Source organism: Natator depressus, chromosome 3, assembly GCF_965152275.1.
Source record: "Natator depressus isolate rNatDep1 chromosome 3, rNatDep2.hap1, whole genome shotgun sequence".
Lineage (NCBI taxonomy): Eukaryota > Metazoa > Chordata > Testudines > Cheloniidae > Natator > Natator depressus.
The window spans coordinates 9,569,019-9,590,259 of record NC_134236.1 but is presented as its reverse complement, the minus strand read 5'-3'; the positions used below and the strand labels follow the sequence as shown (position 1 = coordinate 9,590,259).

Sequence of the window (21,241 nt, the reverse complement as noted above, 5' to 3'; positions counted from 1 at the left end):
AACATGTTTGGAGTTTGCAATGATGAATAATATTTCCTAGTTGTGGTTAGTAACTGTTTCAATGTGCACTTGTGAGTTGGGTGTATGAGTGTCTCCTCTTTGATCCTTATGACAGAATAGCTACTGTATTCTACGTTTCCCAGTGCACTCTCCTGAGTGGTGAAGGCAAGATTCTGATGCTTTCAGTCTGTGTCCTAGTGGATAAAGGCCCACATCACAAAACCACCTCTACACTTGGTACTAATTGTGCCTCTGAGTGGTAGTCTCTTCAGAGGCTGTGGATGGCATGGGCCATGAAGACTGAATTCCTTTCTTACCCCTAAAGAAAGGGGTAAGAACTTAAGGTTGGAGCACAGTGGTATTGCCATGTGGGGAAGTATGAACTGCTGCTGCCCTGGCTGTAACTACTGAGGCGACAAAGAGAGGTTTTGAGGTCTGTCTCACAGGAGCTTCTTGGGAGCACTGTATTCACTTAAAAAAACAAGCCCTACATGAATAAAGGGTATAACTGTCAAATGAACCCTTTAAGGCCCTGATCAATGTGAATGGAATAGGTGGACCCATGTGGATCCTATTGACTTCTGTGGACTCTGTATGGGTGTAAGAATTTCCCTGAAAAGACCAGATGGCAGGATCGAGGACTCATGTTTAACAGGATATGTAGATCCTTTTTCAAGCTGGATTTTTTTCCCCAAGACATAGAATATCAGGGTTGGAAGGGATCTCAGGAGGTCATCTAGTCCAAACCCCTGCTCAAAGCACGACCAATCCTCAATTTTTGCCCCAGATCCCTAAATGGCCCCGTCAAGGATTGAACTCACAACTCTAGGTTTAGCAGGCTAATACTCAAACCACTGAGCTATCCCTCCCCCAACTTAGCTGTGGAGGCATCTTCACTTACATTTGTCTCCTGCCAACTGAATCACCTCTATGTGTTCTACAGTATTTTATTTGTGTCTGTGATTTTTTTTAAAAACAGGTATTTGAAGAAAGAAGATCCTTGCTTGGAAAATGGGTAAGGTTTTCTCTTTAAATGTATGTGTTGGTTTCAGAACTAATGAAGAGATGACCAGGATATGAATTTTAAACACATTTCATATTTCAAACAATGAGACTAATTTTCAGGATGTAAATGTCAGAAACAGACAGACTGTACTGTTGAACCTCAGGTGAAACATGAAGCGGCAAATTCATTCGTGGCATAACTTCAGTGGAGTCATGAACTTGAGAACCTGGCCTGGTATCTAGAATGATTTGTAATGGGATGGGAAGCCCAAAGAAAAGTCTTTGAAGAAGTCTTCAGTGAAGATGTCTGATGTTTAAGGCTGCGAGTTTGTCACGAAAGTCACGGATTCCATGACTTTCTGTGACCTCCGTGACTTCTGCAGCGGCCAGTACGCCTGGCTCAGGGGCAGCTCAGGCTGCCCCTGTGCCAGTTGCACCAGCTGCTGCTGGGGCAGTCTTGGGCCACTGCGCCTGCCTCCTGCACCAGCAGCAGAGTTTGGGTGTGGGAGGGGGCAGGGGTTGGGGCATGGGATGGAGTGAGGTGGACTCTGGGCGGCGCTTACCTGGGGGGGGCTCCCCAGAAGCTCAGTTCATAGGTGGAGGCATGGCCAGGTGGCTCTGCATGCTGCCTCTGCCTCTGCCTGGCCAATGGGAGCTGCGAAGCTGGTGTTCTAGGCGGAGGCAGCGCACACAGCTGCTTGGCTAAGCCTCTGCCTAGGAGATAAGCAAGGGGGATGTCCCTGCTTCCAGGGTGGCGTGGAGCCAGGTAGGGAGTCTGCTGGCCCCGCCAACTCCTCTCCCCCAGCACCAGCGGGGATCCTGGGCTGCATGCTCCCGGTGCCCCCAGGCCGACCATCCGAGCACCCGTGGCACCCCTGGGCCACCTCCCCCCCCGCCCCCCAGTATAGTCAAGGGTATATAGTAGAAGTCATGGATAGGTCACGGGCTGTGAATTTTTGTTTACTGCCCATGACCTGTCCATAACTTTTACTAAAAATACCCGTGACTAAAATGTAGCCTTACTGATGTTTAGATAGTGCTATAAAAGGCCAAGAAGCATAGGCACCGACTTCCCCTCTGCCCAGTGGGTGCTCGATCATCTTCCGCTGCCCCTGGCCCTGCCCCACCCTGTCTCTTCCTGCCCCTGCATCGCCCTTGTCCTACACCCATTCCACTCCTTTCCCAAAGTCCCCGCCCCACCCCACCTCCTTCCCCCCAAGTGCCCACCCCTGCCCTACCTCTTCTCTGCCTCCTCCCCTGAGTGCACCATGTCCCTGCTCCTCCCACTCCCTCCCTCCCGGAAAGTCCTAAGCACCACCAAACAGCTGTTAGGCGGCAGGGGGGGCGGGAAGCGCTGGGTGGGAGGGGGAAGAGCGGGGATACAGCACGCTTGGGGGAGGGAGAAAGAGGTGAGCAGAGGGGAGCTTGGCTGCCGGTGGGTGCAGAGCACCCGCTAATTTTTCCCCGTGGGTGCTCCAGCCCTGGAGCACTCACGGAGTCGGCACCTATGCCAGGAAGGCTTTTTAACACTGGAAATAGATAAGTGTGATTTATCCAAGATAGTTTTATGGCCCTGTTACCTGAGTACCTCTTTGTCTTTTAATGTTATCTTCACAAGATGCTGGTGAGGCAGGGTAGTGCTATGATCCCCATTTTATAGATGTGGAACTGAGGCACAGAGAGACTAAATGAGTTGCCCCAGGTCACACAGAGTCTGTAGCAGAGAAGGTAACTGAACCGACTCCCGCCAAGTCCCACACTAACACTCTAACCACTGGAGAACCCTTCCTGTCCTGTAAGGCAAAATGAAATGAATGGAACAGTTCTGGGAGAGCACCTCTAACTTTCATCCTGTGCCAGATGAACAGAAATAAATACACAAGAAAGGAGCATTCAGTGAGAATGAATTCAGCTATGTATATTTGTCATCCTCAATGGTAACTGCATGGTTGAGCTGCATTCAACAATTTTTCAAAATGTAGCTAGAAGAATAAGTGTTGGGTATGTGGCCCCATAGATATACAAGTCAAATAGAAGTATAAAAAAGATGATGATGCTTATCTCCGCTGTTGTGATCCCTAATACTTGCATAATAGCACTGTTTGAATAGTGTAGCTATATAAGTTTAAAAGGTCACAGGTGTTAAAATCTTTTGTGAATAAACTGGTCTGTCAAGGACAAATATTTTGTATTTAAGTTCATTGTGACTGTTCTCAATTACAGGAAACGTGCCTGGTGTAGCTATTTGGCACATGTATGTTTAGATAATAAAGAATGTGCTCCAGTTTCAGGAAATAAAATAATTAAATGCTGATTGTACAAAAATACTTGTTTGCACCAGAGCTCAACAACTGCCAAACAAAAAAATTGAACCTTGGAAATTGCAGTTTCTGTTTTAAAACGTTCCCAGAAAATCTGAAAGGAAAAGTACAAATGGTTTAGCACGTATGTTAGTAGCCACGGGCTGTAAAAGTCAAAAAACTAAAACCCCCTTCTCCCAAAATGCAATGCAATCTTCTGAAAGGTTAAGGATCTGACACTTCAGATAATACGTAGTAACTTTGCTTATGTGCTTAGTTCCTTTGGTCTTGATTCTGCACTGCCTTGCACCTTTGAACAATATTTACACCTATGAAAAGTGCATGTAAAACACAAAATCATAGGCTACCCCCTGCTCTGCTCATGGCATAAGGACATGTGGGAGGCGTGGCTGGAGCACTTTGGGTTTGGGAGGAGACATGGGTTCTGATTATTCCATGCTGCTGGACAGCTCCATTGTAAGTATGGATAGCACAGCAGTAGTCCCCAGCCACCTCCAGAATTCAAAAAGCCACTTTTGTCCCCCTCTCAGGGTATGTCTACACTGCAATTAAAAGCAAATATCTCCAATGGCTGGTGATGGGAGAGTAGATGGGGAGGGTTCTGAATTACCAGAAAATAATTCTCTGTCGTGTCAGGCTGGGGGGTCTTGCCCACATGCTCAGGGTCTAACTGATTGCCATATTTGCGGGTTTGGGAAGGAGTTTTCCTCCAGGTCAGACTGGCAGAGACCCTGGGTTTCTTTTGCCTTTATCGGCAGCACGAGGCACAGGTCACTTGCAGGTTTAAACTAGTGTAAATGGTGTATTCTCTGTAATTTTGAAGTCTTTAAATCATGATTTAAGGACTTCAGTAACTCAGTCAGAGGTTAGGGGTCTATTACAGGAGTGAGCGGGTAAGGTTCTGTGGCCTGCAATGTGCAGTTTAGACTAGATGATCACGATGGTCCCTTCTGGCCTTAAAGTCTATGAGTCTTTACAGTGGGGTTGACTGGGGGTGATGAGAGAGTTTGTCTCTGCTAGAATGTTTCACAGTGGCTGGAGAATCCAGTCCTAGGTTTGAGTGTGTGATTCTAACTCAGTGATACTCAGACCTCAGTGGTTCAGGAACCAAATTAGCAATCAGCATTCCCTAAAAGAGCGGCAGTAGTGTGAATTCATTGTTTCATTTACACACACACACACACACACACACACACACTCGCTCATAGATTATTCTCACAGCAAAATGACTGACCAAGAATTCTACAACTGGTTAATAACATACCAAAAGCATCCTGATTGGTTAGTGACTTAGACTGATTAATAACTAAACCACATAGTGTTTTAATATCATGTGCTGCAAAGAGCCACTTGTGGCTCCTGAGCCTCTGTCTGAGTATCTTGTTCTAACTCCTGTGAGCTAGTGTGTCATGTGCATGCGATCATGTCTGCCTCTAATGGTTAGCCTGAGGAACTGTAACAGCTTGCTACTTGAAAGGAGCTCTCCTTCAGCTCAAGTGGGAGAGAGAGAGAGAGAGAGACCCTTCTGTTTCAGTCCTAAAGGTCCTCCTTGGTGCTATCGCTATTGACATGCTGTGGTGTTGGATATGTGCAGAATGACAGGCAGAGAGCCGTACATTCACTAGTGCAGCATCCAAAATAATTTTATATCACATAGTCCTTGTGGGAGTCCTTGGTCTCAAGTGCTCCGAAGAAGACACAAAAAAGGGGAAAAATTTTTAGCAGCAGAGCAATAGAGAAGGTGCAGCACCTCGCAAAGATAAATCCAGTTAAACTGGTTGGATTAATGTAATCAAATGCAAGAGGAGGAGCTGTGGTGAAAGGTAAACAAAGGTAAGGGTTGTGTCATTCTTGTACTGTTAATACTGAAAAAAAAGAGACAAATTATGCATGCTTAACTGCTTTGCTGCTGCTGAATATATCACCTTGGGAAAGCCTGTGCTGCTGACCATATTGCATTAATTTCAGGAGAGTATCCATCTAAAATACAAGTGCAGAAGTCCGCTGGCAAATCCATCAACAAAGCAGTTAGGACAGCTGGGGATACTGAAGTTATACTTTATTCCAAAAATTATGAGAGAACATGAAGAGTGAATTAGGAGCAAATTTCTTGATCCATTAAAGAATTAGCTAAATTTGTTCTGATCACTTCAAACCAAGCTGCTGGTGTGGAAGACAGTAAACTAGTTAGCTCTTTGTCTCTATTAGTTATATTGAATAGAAAACTGGGAATTGGCATTGATTGACAGTTTTATCATCTCAGCGGACATGTTTTTATAGGAGCAAATTGTGAGGTCCCTCTTCAGTTTTTACTTAGTACTCTGGCAAAATCTCACTAGAGTTAAAGGTGATATGCAAAGCGGGGGAAATGGGTTGGTTACCTGCTTTGCTTCTTTATGATGAATAAAAAAGACTTGAAGTTTGGGAACTTTTTCTGCTTGTTTTGTACCTTATTTTGGAGCTCTCAGGAATGCCAGTTCTGTCCTTTTCTAATTTTACTGGAGGACTTGTTGGAGATCTTAGAGATGTGTTTGTGAGAAGGAGTAGGCTGATTGAATCTTTAACAAAGGCATCTTTTCTGCCCACTGATTCTCACATAAGTGAATTAAATAAATCTTAAAAACAATCAAACAACAGTTTTAAACAGTCTGAAAATAAATTGTTTTCCTTCTAAATTAATCAGGCTTCATCTGCATGTGTCGCTATTATCATAATCCCACCAGTTCTCCAGGTATCCATGGAATCTTCCAAGAAAAACAGGGTAGAAGAGATCTGAATTTCTAATATAAAAATCCAGCTGAAAAAAACAGTAAGTTAAGTCTGTCTTATCCATCACAAAGAAGCGAAAAAGGGAACAAACCTATTATTTATTTCTTTGGAGATCACCTTTAAGTGAGAACTTCAGATTCCCATTGAAGTTAAGTAAACGAAGTAAAGACCTCAGGATCTGGCCAATAGAGAATATGTCCTCAGTGCTGGAAAGGTTTAAGAACATAATAGGGCAAGCAGTACCCCAAAGACAACTCAGAGACCTTCATTCTCAGTGAGCTGATTCGGATAACAGGTGTTGTTTCTGCTGATAGGGAGCAGGATTGAGTAGAAATCAGTTTAAAATCTGGTAAGAAGCATTTCAGCCCTAGAATACCATCTTTAAATGCTGCATTTCTAATGATCACAAGCTCCCATGGGATTCCCACTGGTCACAACTGTTTGTGGAATGGTCGTCTTACATGTTTTCTAACTTTTGGAACTTTTTGCTCTGTCTTTTTGTATGGGATGGGGCTGACCTTGAATTTTCTGACACGAAGTGCAAGGATTGCCTGTGACTGAGTCAGTCCCAGCAGGAAGTTCCTGCTGTGCTCTCCCTTTCCATCTTTTTCTTTTTGTAAGCAGTAAAAGATACTTCACTGTTGCCGCTGCACTCACCCTGTCTACACATCCCTAGCCCAGCTCTGCTTACGGACCGTCTCACTTTACCACTCTCTGTACCAATGAATTTGTGATAGCTTGATTACCCAAATGTGCTCTTCTTTCCACAGGTAAGGCCAGAACTTTTTAACCCTCTCCGTATACATCTGTCACGAGCATGTTGTCTGGGAGGTGCTAAGGAGAGGCAGGATGGAAGTTAGGGTGCTAGCTGGAGATGTGGCTTCAAGTCCATGCTCCCCCACAGAATTTCTATGTGACCTTATTTAGGCCAGGATCCTCAAAGGTATTTAGGCACCGAACTCCCATTGATTTCAGTGGAAGTTAAGAGCCTGACTACCTTTGAGGATCTGGGCCTTAGTCTCTCTATGCTTCATTCCCCCGTAAGTAAAATGGGCATAATAGTATTTCTCTACTGCACAGAGGTGTCCTGAAGATAAATGCATTACAAATTGTGAGGCTCTCAGATACTACAGTAATGGGGGCCAGATAGATATACAGAAAGTAGCAGTGAACTTATTCTCATTTAAACACTGAATGTTTTTACTTCCATGAATAGTCCAATTGAAGTCAACACCCAGGACCACTGATGGGAATAAAGAACCTTACTCACACAAGTATTTCCAGTTTTGTGTCCTGGAAGATGGATCTTTTAAAGATGTTAAGTCTCATGCAGTTTCTTTTAATTTAGCCTCTATATTTGTCTGGGATTTCCACATCCTTTGCCCTGGAATGATTCACTCGAAGCGATGAATATTAATCTTATTTTTAAAAAGCTGTATCTCTGGTGCCACGAACCCTGCATTTCCCTTTTTCAGTTTGACAAGTGGACAGATGGTCAGAGGCGAAGGATCCTGACAGATTTGTTAGACCGCTGCTCCCTGTCGCAGCAGAAATTCTGTTCTCAGCAGTTGCAGGACCGAGTTCCAGTTGAAGCCCTGGATTTCACCACAAAGCTTCCCAGAGTGTTGTCTTTATACATTTTTTCTTTCCTGGACCCCAGGAGTCTCTGCCGATGTGCACAGGTAAAAAGCAGCACGTATCTGGAATGTAAAAGCTACTTTTCAAGTTAGTTGAGACTTGAGAGGACCTGTAAGGAAGCACCTAATTTTTACAATATACTTGTGTCAGCAGCCTTCATAACAGTGCAAGAGACTCTTTCTAAGTGCCCATGTAGAGGGAATTATTTGGCCATATAATCTAGTGCACAGAATTGTAGCAAGATCATGGACGAATGGGCTAGATGATCTCTATTTCATGCTGGGATTTCAGACAGTGTAAACATTGTGGCCAAGATTTTCAAAAGTGACAAGTGATTTTTGGTGCCTCCATTTTCAGGAGCCCAACTTGTGGCACTTTAAAGGGGCTGATTTTTTTCAAAGGTGAGGGCGTGGCACTTTCTGAAAGTCAAGCCCTTTAAGGCACCTGAAGTTGGGCACCCAAAATCAGTAGCTGCTTTTGAAAATCTTGGCCTTTTGTCATTAAAAAGCTACTGTATAAAATGCTTTAAAAATCCTTTGAAATGCATGTATTGTGCTCTGTGCTGTCTTCGGGGGAGCAGAAATGCTCAAGGTGGAGCTTCTGAATAAGACGCTCAGGACCAGGGTCTACGTTGTCCACGCACGGCCAGGAGAAAGATAGTTTCGGAAATGACTTACCCAGAAAGGAGGGCCTCAGCAGTGTCCGTGGATAGGTACTTTTACAAATATGAGTAAGTGAGTTAATAGTGCATTTAGCCTTAGGCTTGAAGACATGCCATGTGCAAAGTAAATGCCTGGGGAGATATATAGCAGCACACAGCCCTGGTGAAAAACCTTCAGAACTGGCCAGTCCGACTTGGGGGTCTTGTTTTTTTAAAATAGAAAATAATGAAGGATTTGTTCAGGCTGGAGTCTGTTCACATGGTGGCAACGCGGGATGTTTTCTTAGGCAAATTGGTACCTTCCCTACTGGCCTGTAATCTCTGAGGCAGTGTGAAGGTCACCCTGGTGCAGAGGGTCAGCCAGCGTAAGGCCTCTGTCTGACATAAATGCCACTTAAGCCCCACGGATGTGGCCCATGTGCCTGATGCATGCAGAGGCACGCATGAGACACATGGGCCCTGTTAGTGGGGTGTAAGTGGGATTTAAGCGGTGTCTGGGGCTGGCCTTTTGCGTAGGGGTGAATTACATCCCCAGTAAGCAGTTCCTGCCCATTTAAATTAAATGCATTGCTGGGTTCCAAGACCTGTGATCTACTCTTGCAAGTGGTTGACATGGTGGGGCTTGCAGTCTGCTTTACGTTACATGAGAGTGTAAGCTGAAACAGCTACGCCTTTGGCATTCACAGGTGAGCTGGCACTGGAAATATTTGACAGAGCTGGATCAGCTCTGGATGCTTAAGTGCCTGCGTTTTGGCTGGTACATCAACTTCTCTCCAACCCCCTTTGAGCAGGGAATCTGGAAGAAACACTACATTGAGATGGTGAAGGAACTTCATGTGACAAGGCCCAAGGTACCTCTGTCACTTTGGAAGACATGGAATGGTAGCAGAGAACATCTGAGCATCAGGGTTGCTTCTTTTGGTTTGCCTCTCACTGGACAGTATCACACCCGTCAAACCCGAAGAGGATTTGCTACTTAAAATTACTGCTTGGTGCTCGATATCCTGCATTACCATGCAACATGCTGCTCCTCTCTCTCATCCTCGTGGGGAGGCGAGTCAAGCTCTTACTAGCAATGAGGGAAGATCTGTCCCATTGACTCCCATCCCCGATGCCTCCCCCTGCTCCCCTCCACCTGCTCTTTGGGGTAATGTTGTGAAGATTCCCTCTCCTGCACTTTAGGTTCTGCGCCCCTCCCCCAATACTCTCCTCCCCTTCCCCACCCTGATTTGGGTCTCCCCACAGCAGAGGAAGAGAGAAGAGATCCAAGCATCACCCCACCCCCCCATCAGCTAAGCTCTGGGGAGCAGGGCAGTGATTTGAATTACATTCCTTCCAAGACTTTATAGGAGACTGGAGTGGGGGAAAAACAAAATGTGTGTACATTGGCGTGCTCTTTGGGTGTGGAGATGGTAACTCTCTCTCTCTCTGTCTGTCTCCAGTCGCTAACGGTCATTAAATACCATTAGACAGCACCCTCGTATCCCTCCCCCAAAGCTGGCAGATCTGTCAGCTGGGAGGCCGCGCATTCCCCGATAATAATTTCTTTATTTTGAGATTCATTGCTAACGATGCCCAAAGGGTGGGAATGTGGCTGGGTGCTGAGGTTTATTTCCCCCATCTGTCTCTCTCCCATTAGACCCCTCCAAAAGATGAATTTGTGGTCATCGATGTCCAGCCAATAGCAAGAGACGTCCCCGAGACAAAACTATCCCTTTCTTCGGTTCTCCGATCAGCATCCGTGCTAGGAAAGAGGACAGACAAGGAGAAAAAAGAGCTCCCACCATGGCGGTCCTCGGATAAACATCCCACTGACATTGTCCGATTCAACTACCTAGACAACTACGATCCGATCGAGCAAGTGAGGCAGGCGTAAGAAGCTCCCGTCTTTCCTTTCTACATTTTCTTTGGCACGGTAAAGGTAGCTGGCACTAGTAAGAAGGAGGAGGCTGTTGGTGTATGCTCAGGGGCATTTCTGAATAATGCAGCAAGGTTTAAGGGATTATGCAGCTCTCCCACTAACAGAGAAAAATGAACATACTGCTGGGAAGCTAATAAACACATTATCGATGTGGGACTGTGATGGCTCAAAAGAGCTTTACATGCATATACACCTCTACCCTGATATAACGCAGTCGTCGGGAGCCAAAAAATCTTACTGCGCTATAGGTGAAACTGCATTCTATCGAACTTGCTTTGGCCGCGAGCATTTCCGTTATTAATAGTCACTTCCCACCTCCTGGCTGACCCCTCAGAACTCCCGACCCATCCAACCCCCCCACCCCGCTCCTTGTCCCCTGACTTCCCCCTCCAGACACCCCCCCCATCCCTAGTCATCCCCAGGACCGTACCCCTACCCATCCCCCCTGTCCCCTGACTGCCCCAACCCCTATCCACACCCCCGCCCCCTGACAGGCCCCCTGTGACTCCCACGCCCTATCCAATGCCCCTGTTCCCTGTCCCCTGACTGTCCTGTCCCCAGAACCTCTGAACCATACAAGCCCCCCTGCTCCCTCTCCCCTGACCGCCCCCCAAGACCTTCTGCCCCTTATCCAACCCCTTAGCCCCCGCCCAGTATCCTTAACATGCCGCTCAGAGCAGCATGTCAGAGCCAAACACGCTGATGCGCTGGAATGCGCAGCCCCGCCCCCCAGAGCGCTGCTTTACCGTGTTATATCCAAATTCGTGTTATATCGGGTCACATTATATTGGGGTAGGGTGTATCTAAAAAAGAACAAATAGCACCTGCAGTTACACCGCCTAGGATAGGCTTACAGGAGCAATCAGCCCTCATGCTTCAGGGCATTATCTGGTCACCTGCTGGGGTCGGAAAGACACTTTCCCCCATGGTATAATAACACAACAGAGTGCATTAGGGCAGTTTCATGGTTTCTTCTGACACATCTAGCAGTGGCTATTATTGGAGAAAGAATAATGGCTCAGCTGGACCATTGGACTGTCCTTGTGCAGCAGTTCCTGGGAAAAGAGGCTCAAGAGTATCTTGAATCCCACTCAGCTATGCATCTAGGGAGAAATTCATCCTTCTGCAGTGGGCCAACAAAAGTCCTATAAACCAGGTAAGTCCCAATTAAGCCCTCAAGGTTCATTGACCTTGTGTTGGCCCTCTGCAGTGGTGAATTTCACCCTAGGTGCATAGCCACTGTGAGTTTCAGTCCTACCTAGTACCCATATGGGCTAATGTACCTGCCTTGGTTCTTTTTGAAAATAGTTATGCTGGATGGACCCACTACGCCTCCTTGACATTTCAGAAATTCCCCATCTCCTAGTGAAATCTCATTATGGATCATTATCTTTAATCTGCATCACCTCGTCCTAGGGTGGTTTCGGCATTCAACGTCACCCTCTTTCTTTTGCATCTTTTAAAAGCTCGGTCCCATTCTCCTTGGTAGAAATGACTGAAGACTTTATTAACCTCCTTTACCTGAGATACTTGTCCTTAAAGATTGGGTATTATTATTTTTTATTTGTGGTAGTAAATATTTATACTATGGTAGGATTTATACTGTTCAGTCTGCATCAGGACTACATTATACTAGGTACTATACAAAATCAAGAGCCAGACTTGCTTTGATGGGTTTACAGTCTAAAGACACAACTAGGCTAAGGGATGTGTCTACAACATTCAAACAGATGGAGTAGGTTCTGAGTCACTAATGGTGCAATAAGTATAGGGAGTATTTTTCTACTTCCTGGGCAGGGTTTGAACCTGTGAACCATTTGTGCTACTGAGAACATTTGTGTGTGTAATGTTCTACCAAGCCTAGCTGTAATTACAGGGGATTATTTCAAGGAGGGAAATGAATTCCATGAGATTTGTTTCACTTAAGCTGCAAGTAATTGCTACCACGTGGTCTCCATAATGCCTGTTCTGGTTACGCAGTAGCACAGGTGTGCTGGTGTAGGTATCAATGTGACTTTTCACTTGAATAACCCATATTTAGGTATTTCTTTTCCTTGGATCAATCACAGTCAGAATCCACCGCTGCAGTCCTTTCTCTGAGCTACTCACCCTTGAGGCTGTATATCGTGACCACCATCCTTTAGGCTCAGGAAGACTGGCTGAGACTCTGTTGGGCAATTCTGTTCCCTGATCAGTCAAGGAAATTATTGTGGAAGCAAACCAGGCCCTCCCGCAGGGTCGAAATTGCTTACTATTATTTATTGTTTGTATTAGCATAGCACCTAGGAGCCCTGGGCATGGACCAGGACCCCACTGCATAAGGCACTGTACAAACACAGAACAAAAAGTCAGTTCCTGCCCCCAAAGAGCTTGCAATGCAAGTACAAGGACAACAGATGGATACAGACTTCTTATCTAGCTTCTTATCACTCAAGGCCAATTGTCCTAGGAAGTGACACACCAGCACCGGGTACTGTCACTGGGTAAACCCTCTATTTTTAAACGCCATGTGGTCATATCAGCAGCACGCAACTGTCATTTGTCAGCAGCGTGGTTTGGTCCTGGAAGGCAGGGTGTAGGGGGCAGGTGCTGTGGGGAAGGTCTAGGTCATATCTGCAAATGAATGAAGCCCTTGCTCTGCCCCTGTGTAAATTCTCTGTTTCTACATATGATTATGGTTAATATTGCTCCATAAGTGTGCATGCTGTCACATAGTAAGAGAGCAAACTAAGCCACAAGTCTCAAACTCCCAGGCTGTTTTATGCATTGATCTGGCCTCCTGTCTTTTTAAGATGTAAAAAAAGAAAATGTTTCTAGTCTTTACAGTTTGAAAGAAAACTTTCTAACCATGACCCGATTCTGTGCTGTCCTCCTGAATCCGCAGACAGATTGAAGCAAAAGTTCTTGATGAATGGGAGTAGTTCCCACATCTCTCATCATAGGGCGTTTTAATTCAGCAACCTGTTGCCATTTAAATGGTAACATTGTAACGAACTTCACTGCGACTCTTTGTAGCAGAAACATTCAACTAATCCGCTCCTTCCCCATCAGTGTCCCGGAGGGCACAGCTATTAATGGTGGAGTCCTGCCGGGCTTCCATTTCTCTACTCGGTTCTCAGTCACTGAGCCCAGGTAAGAAAGGGGGAAGAAAAAAGCTGCTTTCTGGGGAGCGCTTCTTGCTTTCTGCTCAGTAGGGCACAACTCTGTATAAAAACAAATGGACTGATGGGGATCACTGGTTGGAGTGCAATCACCAAAGAGATAGGGCTTAAAGGGGCTTCATGAAAGAGAGGGGTGATAGAACTTTGAGCACATTTAATGAGAGGCATTGGCACTTGGGTGAGGTGGGGTGGAAGATGGTGCAAAGTCAGGTGGGAGTGAAGGAGACAGAGGGAGAAGTGAGGAAGAGTGGGAAGAGAGACAAAATGAAAGCAGTTGAGTTATGGATTTCCTGGAAGGTATCATCAAAACTCCTTGGTGGAGTTATAGCTGTGATTTATACTGTTGCTTATCTGTCTGTGTAATCTGTCATCATCATGGTATCTCTCAGGTATTGCTTTCTCTGTCTTGTTTTCTACCTGAATCTTCCAGGTAGTCTTTCACTTAGATACAAACGAGAGCAGATATTAGTGAGGGTGGCTTTGTCTATTCTAGGTCATTAAGGAATGTTGCAAAGATGAAATGACACATTTTCTTAGGAGACTTGGAACCGAGTCAGCAAGCTGGCCAAGATCTCTCTATGTTCTGACTGGGAAGGAACAGGAAAGTTTCTTTAATCAATTTGCACAGTTCTGCTGGAAGGCATCTGGTGTTGTGCAGCTTGTTGCCAATAAATCAACAGTTTTCTCTCCCATTTTATCATGGATAAAGAATTCTGATTCCAGTGCAGTGTTGGAATCCTGCCACGTCTGTGTCCCAGTGACTCAGGAAGGAGTCTCATGATGGCAGGTCAGCTAAAATGAAGGCTGGCCCCCTCATTCTGGCCTCTGGAAGCCAACACTAACTCAGATAATTTGTGGGGACAGGCAGATTCTAAAAACAGTTGCATGTTTTGCCGGAGCATTTAACCAACAAGAAAATAATTACTTGAAGTAATTGTTCTGTGAACAGCCTAGGCCCAACTCCTGACAGAACAGGGCTCGCTCTTGTGTAAAGGGAACTCCATTGCACTAGACCTATTAATCGTGACATCACACCCTGTCACTCAGATCTCTCTACAACTAGCCCAGCACTCATCATTTGCTACCTGTTGTCATGGGCTGTGCAAATTAAACCATCTGTTAGAGACAGACAGATGGATAAATTCTGAGTACAAGACTGGGATCCATGAATTCCTGCGTTCTTACCCTGGCTCTGATTCTGGCTCTGCAGCCTTGGGCATGTCACTTATCCCCTTATTGAGACACTCCGATGCCAGAGTGATGCACTTGATATTGGAAATAGGTGTTGTGAGGATTAATGTTTGTACTTTTGAAGGTGAAACATTTTAAACAATTATTATCACAAACCCTGGGTGTGATGGGCTGTCATGGTTTCATTTCTTCATAAATCCTTTTATTTTTTAATAACATATTTTAAATTAATAGGCTCATCTGGGTGTTGTCACTACCCTCTACTGGATGGAATCAGAAGTGCCCAACCATGGCCCAATACTTTTAACAGCTAGTTAAGAGTCTTCTTTGGCTCAGGTGGTAGGAGCCTGTGCTTTTGGACTAGGAGAACCGGAGTTCTGTTTAAAGCTGACCAAATTCTTCACAATGAATAATGTATTCAATGGATTTTGACCCAGATCCGTAAATGGCCCCCTCAAGGATTGAACTTTTTTACCTTTTGGCTGTCTGTAAATTGTCTGCAAAGGGTTTGATTTTCTTAATTTGGTATTTAAAATTATGTGCCTAATAAATTCTGTGAATGGGTCTTGGTCTTCAGATTGTCTGTGAGCAATTCCTTGTGAATATGCACTATCTGAACCGGATTAGTTGGTTCTGAAGGATCTGTAAGTCACATGGTATGTTTCGGTTCCTGTTTGGATGAGTGCAACTCTTAAAATCAGGTTTCTGGCATGAAGTCATATGAATTTGAATTCAAAATGTGCTTTTTAGGCTTTTATTTGTTCGTAAGATGAGATCTGATGGTGATGTGTGTGGTATAAGAATCTGGACAGAATAGGAAACCATAGCCTCTAAAGCTGCTGTTTCTAGGAAAAATTCTGCCTGTGAAATTAATCACTAGACTACTTGCAGATACGGAACACAAAAGGAGAATCAGTGCAGTCAAAGCAAATTTGCTGAAGAACCCACACCAATATTTGCAGAAAATTGTTTGCAGTATTCGTGTGACTCTAGTTGTGTTCTTGCTGTTGGTGAGAAGTTCCAAGTGGCCATGGGGTACAGCATACTGACTGCTCTGAAGTCCTAGGAAGCCAGGTTTGGTACAATCACGTAGGGGAATTTTCTGTGGACCAGACTCAATATTCCTTCATCCAGCTTCCAGAGTGTAGAAAATTCCCATCCTGCCAATTGATTATATTAGCTTTTATAACAGCTCCATGTAGACACACACAGAAGAAGATTTATCTGGTTGTATAAACAAAGACTCTTAGGACAGTGTGACAGACTAGGGCCCCGTCTATACGACAAACGACATTGGCTTAACTAACACTGTTTTCAAATCAATTTAGTTAAACTGGTGCACACCCCAGGTGAACATTTATTTGTACTGATTTAGCTGAAGTTGGTAAGGAATCGACTCATGCTAACTTGATATAAGCCAGGTTTAAATTGATTTTGAGTGTTCATGCAGGGGTTTGTATCAGTTTAACTGATACAATCAGTGTGAAAACACACCTTTAGTTAAATCAGTACAGCTTGGAATGTAGGCAAGGGCTAGAAGCCAGCTTAGTTTTATGGGGCTGGTTCTCCACTGCCTTGCCTGTATATTTGGCACCCACTTTGCACAGATGTATATCACTACATGAGGTACCAGGGAGTGGACAGTCAGGCCTGTGTAGTTAAGATGGCTTGTACATTAAATGTGTGCAGTATCACAGCCCACATTTCAAAAGCATCTTTGTTTTTGCCTTCTGGTAAGTGACTGACACTTCATTTCACACAGAGAGGGGCAGGGAGAGAGGTGTGACAATTACAGGACAATACAACTTTATTTTGTATCTTTAATACAAACTGTGTCCCAAAATGCTTGAAAGAGTTACATTATAGTAATGGAAGAGAGCAGCTTACAGGTTTAGACAGGGCAAGGGAGAAAACAGGAGAGTGGATGAGCCACAGAGATACAGGAAGACTGTTACAGATGGCGAGAGCTGCAGAGAAGAAAGCGCTCAAGCCTACATTGCATGAGAAGGGATTGGGGAGAAAGATGATATTGCTAGCAAAGGAAGCCTGAACTAGGTCTGGATTATCTCTCAAGTTTTCTTTGTATTTCAGTAGGGGTTTCCCCTCTTCTCAGTTAACACTATTCCTTTCCACTTTGCAGTAGAAAGAAAGGAGGAGGACTAACCCCAGACCTCAGCCAGCAAGCATTTGAGAAAAAAAGGAAACAGAGCTGTGCATCTTATAAGCTCCGGAAAGCAAAATCACTGGCAAGTATCTCTAGACCCTGACTTTATCAACACAGGGCCTAAGTCCTGTTGGCATCACAGAGACTTGCTGGGGTAATACGCATGACTGGAATATTGGTATAGAAGGGTACAGCTGACTCAGGAAGGACAGGCAGGCAAAAAAGGGAGGAGGTGTTGCCTTATATATTAAAAATGTATACACATGGACTGAGGTTGAGATGGGAATAGGAGACAGACTTGTTGAAAGTCTCTGGGTAAGGATAAAAAGGGGTAAAAAACAAGGGTGATGTCATGGTAGGGGGTCTACTACAGGCCACCTAACCAGGAAGAAGAGGTGGATGAGGCTTTTTTAAAAAACTAACAAAATCATCCGAAGCCCAGGACTTGGTGGTGATGGGGGACTTCAACTCCCCAGACATCGGTTGGGAAAATAACACAGCAGGGCACAGATTATCCAACCAGTTCTTGGAATGTATTGGAGACATTTTTTTATTTCAGAAGGTGGAGAAAGCTACTGGGGGGAGGCTGTTCTAGATTTGATTTTAACAAATAGGGAGGAACTGGTTGAGAATTTGAAAGTGGAAGGCAGTTTGGGTGAAAGTGGTCATGAAATGGTAGAGTTCATGATTCTAAGGAATGGTAGGAGGGAGAAGAGCAAAAGAGAATGGATTTCAAGAAGGCAGTCTTTAGCAAACTCAGGGAGTTGGTAGGTAAGATCCCATGGGAAGCAAGTCTAAGGGGAAAAACAATTGAAGACAGTTGGCAGTTCTTCAGAGAGACATTATTAAGGGCACAAGAGCAAACTATCCTACTGCATAGGAAAGACAGGAAGTCTGGCCAGAGACCATGCTGGCTTACCCAGGAGATCTTCAATGATCTAAAAATCAAAAAAAGAGTCCTACAGAAAAGTGGAAACTAGGTCCAATTACAAAGATTGAATATAAAAAAAACTAACACAAGTATGTAGGGACAAAATTAGAAGGGCCAAGGCACAAAACGAGATCAAACTAGCTAGAGACATAAAGGATAACAAGAAAACATTCTACAAATACATTAGAAGCAAGAGGAAGACCAAGGACAGAGTAGGCCCATTACTCAATGTGGCAGGGGGGAGGGGAGAATAATAACAGAAAATGTGGAAACGGCAGAAGTACTTAATGACTTCTTTGTTTTGGTTTTTACCAAGGAGGTTGGTGGTGATTGGATGTCTAACATAGTGAATACCAGTGATAATAAGGTAGGATCAGAGGCTAAAATAGGAAAAGAACAAGTTAAAAATTGCTTAGACAAGTTAGATGTCTTCAAGTCACCAGGGCCTGATGAAATGTATCCTAGAATACTCAAGGAGCTGACTGAGGAGATATCTGAGCCATTTGCAATTATCTCTGAAAAGTCATGGAAGATGGGAGAGATTCCAGCAGACTGGAAAAGGGCAAATATAGTGCCAATCTATAAAAAGGGAAGTAAGGACAACCCTGGGGAATTACAGACCAGACAATTTAACTTCTGTGCCCCAAAAGATAATGGAGCAAATAATTAATCAATCAATTTGCAAACATCTAGAAGATAATAAGGTGATAAGTAACAGCATGGATTTCTTCAGAACAAATCATGTCAAACCAACCTGATAGCTTTCTTTGACAGGGTAACAAGCCTTGTGGATAGGGGGGAAGCAGTAGACATGGTATATCTTGACTTTAGTAAAGCTTTTGATACTATCTTGCATGACCTTCTCATAAACGAACTAGGAAATGCAACCTAGTTGGAGCTACTATAAGGTGGGCACATAAATGGGTGGAAAACCATTCCCAGAGAGTAGTTATTAGTGGTTCACAGTCATGCTGGAAGGGCATAGAGAGTGGGGTCCCCCAGGGATCAGTTCTGGGTCCGGTTCTGTTCAATATCTTCATCAGTGATTTAGATAATGGCATAGAGAGTACACTTATAAAGTTGCAAGTGCTTTGGAGGATAGTATTAACGTTCAAAATGATCAGGACAAACAGGAGAAATGGTCTGAAGTAAATAAGATGAAATTCAATAAGGACAAATGCCAAGTACTCCACTTAGGAAGGAACAATCAGTTACACACATACAAAATGGGAAATGATTGCCTACAAAAGAGTACTGTGGAAAGGGATCTGGGGGTCATAGTGGACCACAAGCTAAATATGAGTAAACAGTGTAACACTGTTGCAAAAAAAGTGAACATCTTTCTGGGATGTATTAGCAGGAGTGTTGTAAGCAAGTCACGAGAATTAATTATTTTGCTCTACTCCGCGCTGACTAGGCTTCAACTAGAATATTGTGTCAAGGTCTGGGTGCCACATTTCAGGAAAGATGTGGACAAATTGGAGAAAGTCCAGAGAAGAGCAACAAAAATGATTAAAGGTCTAGAAAACATGACCTATGAAGGAAGATTGAAAAAATTGGGTTTGTTTAGTCTGGAAAAGAGAAGACGGAGAGCAGACATGATAAAAGTTTTCAAGTACATAAAAAGTTGGGAGAAAAATTGTTGTTCTTAACCTCTGAGGATAGGACAAGAAGCAATGGGCTTAAATTGCAGCAAAGGCAATTTAGGTTGGACATTAGGAAAAGCTTTCTAACTGTCAGGGTGGTTAAGCACTGGAATAAATTGCCTAGGGAGGTTGTAGAATCTCCATCATTGGAGATTTTTAAGAGCAGGTTAGACAAACACCTGTCAGGGATGGTCTAGAGATAATATTCAGTTCTGCCACGAGTGCAGGGGACTGGACTAGATGACCTCTCGAGGTCCCTTCCAGTCCCATGATTCTCTGATTCTAAGTCTGTTACACCAGGGATCTGTTTGGCTCAAAGCATTTATATAACTGTAGATATCGCTGGTACCTTGGTTCACAAATAGACCTGATCAGATTTTGCTAACTGTAACCTTTTAAAGCTGCGATTTTCTTCCTTTCTCGTAACTTACATTTTAAATCCCAGTTCCAGTGATGTCTAGGAGGAGTCATTCTACTATTAGGAATGATTTCTTCCATCAATGCATTGTAATTAGGTATAAAGCAGAACTGTTTTAGGAGAAAACTCACTGATGTGGGGCCAGATTTATGATTATTCATTATTATTTGTATTGCAGCAATGCCTATAGACTTTGACTAGCTCAGGACCCCATTGTGCCAGGCATTGTACAAACACATACTAAATGACAGTCCCTGCTCTGAAATGCTTAGAGCAGAGAAGCTTGATGGCTGCTGGCCCAGCATGACTGCGCTGGCCAGGGGGACAAGGTGCAGGGAACATCTTTCTTCCCTTCGCAGTTCTGTGTGGGGAGCTGTGCTGCCTGGTCCTGACTCTCCTCTCACTCCAGCCAGACTCCCTTATAATCCAGAGGTCAGTGGAGTCACACTGGTGTGAGAAGACAAGCTGGGCTCCCTGAGCGCAAAAGGGGGCGGCCAGTGTAACCCACTGTTACTGTGGGCTGTGTGTTAAGTGTCCCCCTGTGTGCCGGACCCATGGTAGGTGTCAGTAAAGCCAGGCTCGTTATCTCGAGCTATAGAGACTCATGCTGAGAGCTCTGAAGGTCCCCATTTCTGTCCCCAGTGTGATAAGATGGTGGCTGTCACATCAGCCGCACTCAGTGCTTCTGAGGGGCAAGGTCCTGTGCTCCAGCAAGTGGTATCAAGCCTGTGCTGGGGGTTGGGGGATGCAAATGCTACACCTGATCTAGCTTAGCAATTCTCATGGGGAGGATGCTCCCCCATTCTCTGAAGGCATCATACCAATTCATGCCCTGTGAAGAGCACCCAGGGAAGCCAGTGGGAGCTTCCACCTGTAAATCGAGGGTTCCAAATCTGTTGGTCTCATTGAGTCTCCTCCCAACAGTAAGATCTATTCCCTTTGTTGAGGAGCTGGTGCAAGAGGCTCGTATGCTGAGCTACTCCTGATTTTACGTGGGAGGAGAATGAGGCTGCTGGTATCTGTTCTCATCTCTGTCACTGAGTAACTGTGTCCCCTCAGGCAGCTCACTTCCCTGGGGCTCAGCTTCCCCCAGTGTAAAATGGGGATTAATATACCTATCTCCCAGAGGTGTTGGGAAGCTTAATCCCTCCATAGTGCTGAGCAGGTTATAACTACCAAGAATGAATTCGTGCTTGTAAAGCACTTTAAGGCTTTGGAAGGAAAAGTGCAAGGTAAGTACAAAGCATTATTCTTAAACATACCACTCAGGACATGTTTAAATAAAACAGTTCAAAAAGAGTCCTTCAATAGCTAAGCAGCTGCTGTTTCCTCAGGTTTCAGTCTCATTTCTTTGGATCCAGTCCTGCTCTCAGAAGAACCTAACTAGAGCAGATCACACATCAGTGGCAAAACTC

General features: G+C 44.6%; 1 protein-coding gene across 3 annotated transcripts in view; it reads left to right on the top strand.

Annotated features, from left to right (window-relative positions):
• FBXO16 (F-box protein 16) overlaps positions 1 to 21,241 on the top strand; it is a 58,196-nt gene that overhangs the window by 19,313 nt on the left and 17,642 nt on the right. For 2 of the 3 annotated variants that reach the window (XM_074947398.1, XM_074947400.1), the window contains exons 3-7: positions 980 to 1,015; positions 7,571 to 7,777; positions 9,081 to 9,245; positions 10,034 to 10,266; positions 16,808 to 16,913. In XM_074947398.1, coding sequence (XP_074803499.1) covers positions 980 to 1,015; positions 7,571 to 7,777; positions 9,081 to 9,245; positions 10,034 to 10,266; positions 16,808 to 16,913 — 747 coding nt within the window. The remainder of the gene's footprint in view (positions 1 to 979; positions 1,016 to 7,570; positions 7,778 to 9,080; positions 9,246 to 10,033; positions 10,267 to 16,807; positions 16,914 to 21,241) is intronic. The other variant, XM_074947399.1, reaches the window with a different exon arrangement.